This window comes from Mauremys reevesii, linkage group 25 (genome assembly GCF_016161935.1).
Source record: "Mauremys reevesii isolate NIE-2019 linkage group 25, ASM1616193v1, whole genome shotgun sequence".
NCBI classification, from domain to species: Eukaryota; Metazoa; Chordata; order Testudines; family Geoemydidae; genus Mauremys; species Mauremys reevesii.
Window position 1 is genome coordinate 6,150,722 of NC_052647.1, and position 12,402 is coordinate 6,163,123.

General features: G+C 51.6%; 2 protein-coding genes across 3 annotated transcripts in view; one reads left to right on the top strand and one right to left on the bottom strand.

The window, feature by feature from the left end:
• Window positions 1-12,402, bottom strand: part of LOC120391382 (adhesion G protein-coupled receptor E5-like) — a 1,047,477-nt gene that overhangs the window by 134,032 nt on the left and 901,043 nt on the right. The window lies entirely within an intron of this gene.
• LOC120390991 (adhesion G protein-coupled receptor E3-like) overlaps window positions 1-12,402 on the top strand; it is a 50,091-nt gene that overhangs the window by 25,738 nt on the left and 11,951 nt on the right. The window contains exon 7 of the mRNA XM_039514136.1: window positions 11,426-11,557. Within this exon, the coding sequence (XP_039370070.1) occupies window positions 11,426-11,557 (132 nt within the window). The remainder of the gene's footprint in view (window positions 1-11,425; window positions 11,558-12,402) is intronic.

A 12,402-nucleotide genomic window follows, 5' to 3' on the forward strand; every position in this document is an offset into this window, starting at 1 on the left:
GAAGAGCCCTGCGGTGGCAGCTGGGGGATAATCTGCCCTCACGTTCTGGTCTCTAATACTCAGATGGGCTGAAGCCCCACAGCAGGAGGTTTTCTCTCTCTTCCCAAGAGTTTGTGCCCGTTAACTATGATCCCTGTGGCTGTTCTCATCATCCGTAGGAATGTCCAGTCGCTCCTGGAATCTTGCTAAATTCTTGGCCTCAGGGACTCCTGTGGTGGGGAGTTCCACCGGCTAATCACACATTGCGTGAAACAGCCTTTCCTTGACTCCGTTCCGAATTTCCCCTCTTCTCACTTCCCTGACTGGCCCTGGCTCTCGTGTTATGACTTGGGGAGAACAGAAGCTCCCCATCTCCCTTCTCTATCCCCATCAGTCATTTATAGACCCTTAACACGTCCCCTCTTATGTTCACTCTGAGGTGACAGTCCCAGTCTTTTCAATCTCGCTCTGTAGAGGGTTTTCCAGGCCCCTGACCATTCTCATTGCCTGTCTCTGAACCCCTCTGGTTCTGCACTGTCCTGTGTGCAAGGGGGTGCCCAGGGCAGCTCGTGGGTTGCAGAGGAGGTCTCCCCATTGACTGATATCCAGGCATTAGACCAGCCCTCATGTTAGTCTCTATCCCCTTCCTCCAAAGCAGCTCCCCATTTGTCCCCTCCAGGGGCGGACGCCTCATTCAGGCATTGCCATCTGCACTGATATTGCGGCACTGGACATCGCCAGATCCGCTTGGGAGCTTTAGCAAGCAGCAGGCGCGTGTCCCGGCAGGGTTGCGTTTCCCTTCCCAGCTGGAGTGGCTAATTCCGGACAATAGCCACTTGCTCCCGTTCGCTGACCCAGTCACTGAACTCCTGGCTCTAACCAGCCCCATCTCCCCAGAGCACGGTGCTGTTAAATCCTTGGGGCAGCCGGTGTAGGAAGCAATCACTTGAAGCCAGAGAGCAGGCAGCTAACCAAAACCTCCATTTTATTTACAGACACAGAGAGCTCACTCAGCCGGTCGAAACCGGTTGAGCTAACCCATAATAATCTAACTCAGTTGCCATAGCAACAAAAACCATGACAACCAAATACACAACATATTCCTCCCCCCCTAATAAGAACATCCCCTAAATAAAACACACACTAGACTAGAGAAGGAGGGTAGACTGCCTCCATTCCCGGCTAAACCCTGGGGATTATTTTGCCCCATAACCGTGGGTTCACCCTAGCTAAAGATCCAGCCGATGAGGAGGCCTTCTGTCTCTAGGTGGATTACGGCGAACTTCTGGTGTTATTGCACCCGAAAGCACTAGGGGCTCAGGGTCCGCAGCACGAACAGGTGAGGAGGTGGTATCAGCTCGTGCTGGGCAAAGGGGTATCTCAGCTGCCGGCAGTAATGGAGGAGAACAGTCAGAAACAGGTGACTCATGATTCGGTCCTCACCAGAAGAGGTGAAGTCAGACCCTCACCTGCAGATGGGTCCTGAGGACTGGCATGACCTGGCAACAGCTGATCTACATGTCGCCGCCAGGTAAGATTCTCTGCAGTCCGGACTGTGTAGGAAACAGGTCCTGTTTGAGTGATGACTGTGGCCGGAACCCATTTAGCTCTGGAAGTATAATTCCGAGCCAAAACTGGCTGTCCCGGGCTAAAGGTTCGGTCTTTTGCTCTGGGTGCCCGTCTGATGACTTGATATTGCTGCTGATGTTGCACAATTTGTCGGGGTTCAGAAGGTTTCAGCAGATCAAAGCAAGTGCGCAGCTGTCGTCCCATCATTAGAAAGGACGGAGATGCGTGGGTCGTAGCATGAGGTGTGTTTCTGTAGGAAAGTAAAAAGGTATCCAGACGCTTTTGAATGGAGTGTTGTCCCCTTGCTAATTTCAAAGCGTTTTTCATTGTCTGCACAAATCTTTCAGCTAATCCGTTGGTGGACGGATGATATGGTGCTGACGTGATGTGGTGTATCCCATTTGCCTTCATAAAATTTTGAAACTCCTGAGAAACGAACTGCGGTCCGTTGTCGCTCACAAGTTGTTCTGGCAGACCAGAACGACTAAAGAGTCCTCGTAGTTTTTGGATAGTACTCTCTGCCAAAGTGGACTGCATTATAGAGACTTCTGGCCATTTAGAATGGGCATCTATTGCCACCAAGAACATGCTTCCTTCAAGGGGGCCAGCAAAGTCAACGTGAATACGTTGCCACGGGTTTTCAGGCCAGTCCCATGGGTGTAGGGGTGCCCACTGGGGTGCATTCCTCACACCCTGACATGACATACAAGCTTTTGCCTTCTCTTCAATAGCGCTGTCCAGTCCAGGCCACCAAAAATAGCTTCGTGCAATTTCCTTCATGCGCACTATTCCACAGTGCCCGGAATGTAACTGTTCTAACATCTGTGATCTCAGTGGTGGTGGAATAATGACACGTCTCCCCCACAACAAACAACCAGATTGGACCGATAACTCCGTCCGCTTGGACATGTAGGGAACAAGGTTGGATGAGACCGGAGAGGTTTGTCGAGATTTTCCATGCATCACCAGGTCCATAACGTGGGACAATACTGGGTCAACGCGAGTTGGCTTCTTTATCTGAGTAGCAGTGATGGGTGTATTCTCTACCTGTTCAAAGTAGAAGATTTCCTTTTGGGCACTATCTCGGTGTTTGACCGGCAAAGGCAACCTTGAGAGGCCATCTGCATTGCCGTGCAGAGTGGATTTCGATATTTGATTTCATATGTGTGTGCTGAAAGTAACAATGCCCAACGTTGCATACGACTAGCAGCTAATGGGGAATGCCTGTGTAGGGTCCAAAATTGATGTCAGAGGTCGATGGTCTGTGAGAATAGTAAATTTTCACCCAAACAGGTACTGATGAAACTTCCGAATTCCAAAAACAATTCCTAATGCCTCACGTTCGATTTGGGCGTAGTTAGTTTCTGCTTTGCTTAGAGTGCGTGAAGCAAAGCAATAGGTCTCTCTTCTCCTGAAGGCATAATATGTGACACGACTGCTCCCACTCCATAAGGGAGGCATCAGGCCAATTGCAGTGGTAAGGATGGATCAAAGTGCGTTAGAACTTCAGAATTTAGCAGTGCATCCTTAGCTTTGTTAAACGCAACATCACAGGCTTCAGTCCACTTCCAGGCCTTGTTCTGCCCAAGGAGCTCATGAAGTGGTTTTAGCAGTGTGGCTAACTGTGAGATGAACTTTCCATAATAGTTCAGGAGTCCTAGAAACGAGCGCAGCTGGCTTACATTTCGAGGTGGGGGAGCCTCCACAATAGCTTTAACTTTTGCAGGGGCCTTATGAAGACCTGCAGAATCAATGATGTGTCCCAAATATTCAACAGAGGGCTTGAAGAATTCACACTTGTCCTTGCGAACTCGTAGGCCATACTCTTCCAGTCTTTGTAGGGTAGCCTCTAAATTCTTTAAGTGATCCTCTTCATTTCTTCCAGTGACCAGGATATCATCCAGATAGCACTGAACTCCTGACAAGCCACACAAGATCTGGTCCATAGCCCTCTGGAACAGGGCGGGAGCAGATGTTATTCCGAAGGGTAGGCGACAGTATCGATAAAGCCCCTTATGAGTCACAATAGTCAACAGCTCTTGGGACTTTTCATCGACATGCATCTGTAAATATGCTTGACTCAGATCAATCTTACTGAACTTTTGTCCCCCAGCCAGGCCTGCGAAGAGGTCATCGATGCGGGGAAGCGGGTATTGCTCTGCACACAACACTGGGTTGACAGTGACTTTAAAATCACCGCAAATCCGGAGAGAGCCATCTTTCTTCACGATTGGAACGATAGGAGTGGCCCATGAGCTATGGGTAACTGGTATTAGGACTCCATTAGTGACCAGGCGCTCCAGGTCTGCTTCAACTTTTGGCCTGATGGCATATGGCACAGTTCGGGCTTTCAGATATTTTGGTGGACTGCCAGGTTTAATGTTCAATGTCACAGTGATTCCCTTCATACTTCCCAAATCATCTCCAAAAACAGCAGCATGTTTCCTTAGAATAGGGGTTAGACTGGTTTCTTCTTTAGTCATCCTGTGCACTTCTGCCCAGTTCAGTTGAATCTTCCCAAGCCAAGACCTACCCATTAAGGCTGGGTAGTCACCTCTCACCACAAACAGTGGCAATTTAGCTGCCTATCCATTGAGCTCCACCTTAACATCAATAGTGCCCAACATGGGCACAGCTTCACCTGTATACGTCTTCAGAACAGTTTTTGTTGCCTTAAGCGGAAGATGCTGTAGCTTTTCCTTATACACAGTCTCAGGAACCAGCGAGACAGCTGCACCAGTGTCTAGTTCCATGCGTATAGGTTTGCCCTCCAATAAAGGGGTTACCCAGTATTCATGTGAGCCCGCTGCCAAAGACAAAACATGGAGTGGCACTTCCTCTTGTGAGGAGGTGTCACCTTGATCATCCTGGGTCTGCTCTAGGGTATGCAAGGTTCCTCTTTTTGTCGGCCAGACCACAGGCCTCTTTTTCTTTTGTTTACAGGCATACTCAATGTGTCCCTTTTTGCCACAGTGTCGACACACCAGGTCCTTACACCAGCATTCTGATGCCTGGTGACCCAGCTTACCACAGCAGTAACATTCTTGACTCTGCACCGTTTTGTGGGTCAGTTCTTGTGACACTTTTGCACCCTAGGGGATGCACCGATGTATTGTGCCTCCCTTGTAGCCAGTTCCATGGAGACAGCAATATCAACAGCCTTCTGTAATGTAAGCTGAGCCTCTGTCAGTAGGCGCTTCCGTATAGCTTCACTGCAGAGGCCACACACTAACCTGTCACACAGGGCATCATTTAACATCTCTTTAAATTCACAGTGTTCTGCTAGCTTTTTTAAAATGGCTACAAATTGTACAACTGTTTCATCTTCCTTTTGGTCTCTTTTGTGGAACCTATATCTTTCAGCAATTACCAGTGGTTTTGGGGAGAAATGAGACCCCAGGATTTCCACAATGTCACTGTAAGATTTAGTCTCAGGCTTAACAGGGTGCAGTAAGCTGCGTAGCAGAGAGTAGGTTTTAGCCCCTACAACAGTTAAGAATATTGGCACCTTCTTCGCTTCTGTAATGTCATTTGCAATACCAAAAAGCTCAAAACGCTCAGTATACACATGCCACTGCTCTGTATTCTCATCAAAAGGCTCCAGGGGCCTGGTCAGAGTAGCCATGATTTTTAGTTTCACTTTCACAGTCAGTGCAAACAAGCAGCTTTTTTTGTTTGTTTGTTCTTTACCTTGACTTCTACTTCCTTCTGTTACTGGAGCAGCACCAGGATCCCATCCTCGTCGCCAGTGTTAAATCCTTGGGGCAGCCGGTGTAGGAAGCAATCACTTGAAGCCAGAGAGCAGGCAGCTAACCAAAACCTCCATTTTATTTACAGACACAGAGAGCTCACTCAGCCGGTCGAAACCGGTTGAGCTAACCCATAATAATCTAACTCAGTTGCCATAGCAACAAAAACCATGACAACCAAATACACAACAGGTGCATGTCGGACGCCTGGATTATCCCCCAGCAGCTTCACCCAGTGCCGAAGGTCCAGCTCGTAGATCAGCCTGACCCAGCGCTTTCTCTCTCCTTGCAGACATTGACAAGTGCCAGCAAAACGCCACAATCTGTGAGCCCCACGGGAACTGCATCAACATGCCAGGGAGTTACATGTCTAAATGCAGTTGGGGATTTGGGAAGAGTCAAAAGGATACATCTAAGATCTGCCCAGGTACAATGAGAGCTGGAAACAGTCGTGGCAAAGGCATGATGCTCCTGGCTTGTCTGGAGTGTTGCTTACATGTGGCGTTGCCTTAAAGTCCCACCTCCTGGAGTCACGTGATTCTGCTTTTGGCTAAAATCAAATGGATTTAAATAAAAAAATCTTGTCATTTTTAAACCAATCTTGACTTTTTTGCAGCCTGGCTCATGGTTTGGGGTTTTATTGATTGCTTGGCGTTGGCGATGGCGATGGTGTTAATGCACCGTCACTGAGCTTACCCGGGATCTCTGACACTAACCAGCATTCACGGATGGGGAAACTAACCAGGTTGCCCTGAGGTCTCGCTCTTTCTCTGTGCCACACTCAGGCACAGTGTCTGTTCTGTCTCTTACAAATTGGAAACTGATCCTGAGGACAGAAGGTCACCATGTCTTTTGCCATGCTGCTTAATTCCACCGAGGCACGAGCATAGGGGATGTCATTAGAAGCTGCAAGATCCCCCCAAACCTGCAGCTGCAATCAGAGCCCAAGATGCTCTTTCATAGCAGAGTTTTGAGGTGGGGGCAGGTCAGGTCTCTGCAAAGCAAACTGGACTGAGACAGAGCCAAGGACTCTGTGTTGGATCAACCTTTAACACAGCTTGGGCTCAAAAAGCCCAGTAGCTTCTGGAACCCCATTAACCTCAGCAGCTGCTAAGGAGCTGACATTACAAAGGAACCACTTTGGGTCATTAGCAGGAATCAAACCCAGGACCTGTCTGCTGAAAGGACACAGCTCAGCTGCTAGAGCTAAGGGAGTAACTCCATTAGCTAGTCATTGTAGCAGGCTGTTATCTACTTATGGGAACCAGCCACCAGAGCAGGACAAACTTGCTCTCTCCTTGTTCTCTGGCTCAGTGGCCTTCACTAGAGGTTGGCACATACAAGCCCCCTCACAGGCATGGCGTAGGCCTGTTGCCTTCCAGGAGGTTTAACAATGGAGCAAAAGTTTGAGTTTCCTGCCAAAGGAACAAGGGATTTTTTTCCAGCCCTGATGCACTCCTGGCCATGAGCCAGGGGACCCAAAGCTCCTCTCAGTGAGGGGGAGCAGAGGGTAAAAGCTGCATGGTGAGGCAGGGGAGACACATTCATGGCCTTCTATGAAGGAAACACACTGAAAGAGACAAGTATAGGGGGTAGGATATACGGCGGGAATTCACGAGACTTGGGTTCTCGTCCCAGCTCTGTTACTGCTGGGTGTCCTTGGGCAATTCCCTGCCTCAGTTTTCTCTCCCACCTCTCGTCTATTTAGTCTAGAAGCTCTTTATGGCCGTGTGTGTGCAGTGCTCTGGGTGCTGCCTTTATGCAAATAACGACCGAGGGGAAGGGGCGTAGCGGGAAATAGCAAAACGCTGTCACGGGAAAGGAGGGGGGAGTCTGAGAAAGAGCTGCTGGAACTCAGCCCAAGGGAAGGATCCGTGAGCGCTCTCGACTCTCCCCACTGACTGACTTGTTTGCCGATGTCCAGGCGAAGGGGATTTTACCCACAAGGATTTCTGTGAGAAGCAGAAGCGTTATGGATAATCATAGAATCATAGAATTCAAGATCAGAAGGGACCATTATGATCATCTAGTCTGACCTCCTGCAAGATGCAGGCCACATAAGCCGATCCACCCACTCCTGAACTAATTCTCTCCCTTGACTCTGCTGTTGAATGCTCCAAATCATGATTTAAAGACTTCAAGTAGCAGATAATCCACCAGCAAGCGACCCCTGCCCCATGCTTCGGAGGAAGGCGAAAAACCTCCAGGGCTACTGCCAATCTACCCTGGAGGAAAATTCCTTCCTGACCCCAAATATGGCGATTGCCCGAGCATGTGGGCAAGACTCTCCAGCCAGACCCTCTGGAAAAGGCTAACAATATCCCAACATTGACCCTTTGTACTAATTACCAGTGTGGCACGTTATTGACCTATTGACTAAACCCGTTATCCTATCATACCATCCCCTCCATAAACCTATCCAGCTTAATCTTAAAGTCATGGAGGTCCTTCGCCCCCACTGTTTCCCTCGGTAGGCTGTTCCAGAATTGCACTCCCCTGATGGTTAGAAACCTTCGTCTAATTTCAAGCCTAAATTTCCTGACTGACAATTTATATCCGTTTGTCCTCGTGTCCACATTAGCACTGAGCTGAAATAATTCCTCTCCTTCTCTGGTATTTATCCCTCTGATATATTTAAAGAGTGCAATCATATCTCCTCTTATCCTTCTTTTGGTTAAGGAAAACAAACCGAGCTCCTCAAGTCTCCTTTCATATGACAGGCTTTCCATTCCTCGGATCATTCTAGTGGCCCTTCTTTGTACCCGTTCCAGTTTGAATTCATCCTTCTTAAACATGGGAGACCAAAACTGCACACAATACTCCAAATGAGGTCTCACCAACGCCTTATATAACGGGACTAGCACCTCCTTATCTCTACTAGAAATACCTCGCCTAATGCATCCCAAGACAGCATTAGCTTTTTTAACGGACACATCACATTGCCTACTCATAGTCATCCTACGATCAACCAGGACTCCTAGGTCCTTCTCCTCCCCCGTTACTTCCAACTGGTGCGTCCCCAGCTTATAACTAAAATTCTTGTTAGTCATCCCTAAATGCATAACCTTACACTTCTCATTATTGAATTTCATCCTGTTACTAATACTCCAGTTTACAAGGTCATCCAAATCTCCCTGGAGGATATCCCAATCCTTTTCTGAATTGGCAATACCTCCCAACTTGGTGTCATCCGCAAACTTTATCAGCCCACTCCTACTTTTGGTTCCGAGGTCAGCGATAAATAGATTAAATAAAATCGGACCCAAACCCGAACCTTGAGGAACTCCACTGGTAACCTCCCTCCAACCCGACAGATCACCCTTCAATACGACCCTCTGCAGTCTCCCCTTTAACCAGCTCCTTATCCACCTCTGGATTTTCATTTCGATCCCCATCTTTTCCAATTTAACCCGTAATTCCTCATGCGGTACCGTATCAAATGCCTTACTGAAATCAAGATATATTAGATCCACCGCATTTCCCTTGTCTAAAAAATCTGTTACTTTCTCAAAGAAGGAGATCAGGTTGGTTTGGCACGATCTACCTTTCGTAAAACCATGCTGTAATTTGTCCCAGTTGCCATCAGCCTCAAGGTCCGTAACCACTCTCTCCTTTAAAATTTTTTCCATGACTTTGCAAACTACAGATGTTAAACTAACAGGCCTGTAGTTACCTGGGTCACTTTTTTTCTCCTTCTTGAATATAGGATCTATATTAGCTAATCTCCAGTCAAACGGTACAACCCCCGAGTTAGGGATTTATTAAAAATCATCGCTAACGGGCTTGCAATTTCACTTGCCAATTCCCTTAATATTCTAGGATGAAGATTATCCGGGCCCCCTGATTTACTTCTGTTAAGCTGTTCAAGTTTGGCTTCTACCTCAGATACCGTAATGTCTACCCCCATATCTTCATTCCCGTCAGTCCCTCTACCACTATTCCTTAGCCCTTCATTAGCCTCATTAAAGACCGAGGCAAAATATTCGTTTAGCTATTGTGCCATGCCAAGATTATCCCTAATCTCCACTCCGTTTAAAGTTTTAAGCGGTCCCACTTCTTCCTTCTTGGTTTTCTTCCTATTTATATGGCTAAAAAACCTTTTGCTGTTGGTTTTAATCCCCTTCGCTAGGTCCATCTCCACCCAGCTCAGGGAGAACTTAGTGGCTGGAATGAGTGCGTCTCCGCATGTACAAGCCGGGTCCCTAGGTAGAAAACCCCACTCCCTGCACCATGGAGCCCCAATATCCCCCGTGTATCCCCCTCTGCCCGGCAGCTGGTGCTACCCGCCTTGGCAGCCTGGCGGGTGCACGTCCCTCCAGCGTTTGGCTAGATCACGGCAGGGCTCTCTGTGCCCGGGCAGGGCGGGGCCTGTCTGTCAGATCAGACTCTCCACAGCGGTGAAAGGCCCCAGCAGCCAGCGAGGGCAGTAAAGTCTCCTCCGTTTGGGGCTAGATTGGTGACCTGCTGGGTAACGACTCCGGCTGGGCTATACTGGGGGTCAGGCTGAGTGGGTTTCTCCAGGCTTCGGCTTCCACAGGCCGGATCGGCAGCGAGTGTCGAGCTGGCATCATCCGTCCGAGGGCTCGGTGGATTCGTCCCGCGGGGCTCTGGGCCTGGGGGTCACAGCAGGGTCCAGGAATGGATGTTGTCGGGCGGCTGCTCACTGCACAATGTTAGGAATAGGGGGATCCCCTGGATCCAGTCAGCTTACAAACAACCCGTTTACCAGCCGTGCAGAGCTTGGCCGCATGTCGGGGTCTGCGGGCTTCTGCAATAGACCCCCGTGAGCGCCACCAGAGAGCAAAGAAACTAGTTTAAAGGGACAGCACCCAATTCCCCTGCACTCCCCTGGGCGCAGCCCACCCACCCTTCTCCTAGTGCTCCAGGGGAGGGGCGGGGCTGGGCGTATCCCGAACAGGGAGGGGACCCATGGGGCTGGGGTCTGTAACGCTGAGCATGGCGCCCCCTTCTGGTGACTAGCTTCAGTTCAGCGCCCCCTTTCTTCTCTTCCACCATTGCAGCTCCCGGAGTCGCGGCTGCCCCATGTCTCGGCCGTCCGGCCAGGTCATGCTGTGATCCCCATTCTGGGGGAGCCTTTCAAAGTCAGACCCCTCCGTCCTATGCCTGCTAGTGAAACCCTTCCTCCGGGGCTCCTAGCCCCCCCTCAGGGCTTCCTAGCCCCCCTCGCCTCAGGCCCCCACCTCTGGGCCCAGCCCTCGGGCTGTAGAGAAGCCCCACCTGTCCCCTCCCAGGCGAGCTTCCTTCTAGCCAGTGCCCTGCACGCAGCCTGAGTCACTTCCCCTTTGCAGCTTTACTGGCTGATCGGCCCCCCCCTTAATCCCCCTCTGTCAGGACTGGTGCAGGGGGGGGATCGCAGGGTCCTGGTCTGGAAAAGGTTGGGCCCCCAATCTGTGGGGTGGGGGAGGGGTTGTGCTGCAGGGATTGGGGCCCTGCACATAGCAGGGAAGAAAGGAGATTAGAATGGGGGGGGCGTAGATGGAGCAGACAGACTGACCGACAGACCACGGCCCCTGCAATCAGAGGCGGGAGTCTCCAGGAGCGGTGCCAGGGGTTTTCCTGCCCTAGGCTGCAGGGCTCCTCCTCTGAGCATTCGGCGGTGGGGGGTCCTTCCGCTCCGTGTCTTCAGGGCACTTCAGCAGCAGGTCCCGGAACAAGAGAAGGCCCCGCTGCTGAATTTCTGCCTCAGACCCGGTGCGGAAGGACCCCTTGCCACTGAATTTCTGCTGAGGGCGGCAAAATGCCACCCCCCAAATCCTGCCGCCCTAGGTGACCACCGGCCCTGGGTGCCTCCATGGTCATTCGCCCCCAGTGAGCCCCCAGCCATGGGCCGAATGTGGCCCGGGGACCGGAGTTGTTTGCCCACCCACCCGTCCCTTTAACAGCCAGTTCTACACCGGCTTCTAAATTTAACAGCCGGTTCTTGTGAACTGGTGGGAACTGGCTCCAGCTCACCACTGCCCTTGTCCTGCCCCTTCTCCAAGGCCCCACCTCACCCACAGCATCCCTCTCCCTCCATCACTCACTCTCCCCAGGCTGGGACAGGGGGTTGGGGTGTGGGAGGGGGTGCAGGCTCCGGGCTGACCCCCTCCCCCGCTTTCCCCTCCCAGACATCGACGAGTGCAACCAGACCCCAGATATCTGCGGCCCCAACGCTGCATGTAACAACACCATCGGGAGCTACCGGTGTGAGTGCCGGGCCGGCTACGTCCCCTCCACCAGGAATATGAACCTGTGCCAAGGTGGGTCCTGCTGCGTGGGGCATGGAGAGGGCACCTGGGGGGCCGGGCAGGGCCTGGGGTTACACAGGCAGAGGTCTTGCCCGAGGGGGCAGCGAACTGGGAATTGGTCTGGGATGGTGCCCCCCCTTTACCTCCATGGATGGGGTCCCAACCCTAGCTGGGGAGGGCTGAGCCTCCAGGCTCTCACCTCCCCCAGCCCAGCCTGTCTGTCCACTGGGGTGTTTCCTGTTGTCTCTGAACCACAGTCACCAGCGTGCCCAGGTCTGGCTTGGGGATCAGAGCAGGGGCCAGGCCAGGGCCAGGCTGGGTTGAGACTGATCCATGCCGGAGCCAGGCCGGGGAGGGGTGAGCAGGGCTGCCTGGGGCCAGGTGTCTTCCTTAGGGTTGCCAACTGTCTAATCACACGAACCCAAACACCTTGTCCAGTGATGAGCTCCCAAAATCCTAAGAACCGGTTCCCTACCGGGTCCACTCGCTCTGGGCTTTCAGTGGCATTTCGGTGGCGGGTCCTTCACCCGGAGCGAGTGAAGACCCCCTCCACCCCACACCACTAAAGTGCCGCCGAAGACCCGGTAGGGAACCGTGCGGTGACTACAAGCCCCATGTGCCTGTCTCCCCCCACACTCATCCGACCCCAACCCACGTCCTGCCCCCGACTGCCCCCCCTGAGAACCCAGAAGTATCTCCTCCCCCACCCCGCCACCGGGGTAGCAGCAGCAGCCTGGGGCTCCAGGGGCTATTTAAAGGGCTGGGGCGATAGAAGCAGCGGGAGCCCTGGACTTTTTAAATAGCCCCCAGAGCTCCGCATCCCTACCCCAGGGCTCCAGCAGTGGGGCTCTGATGGC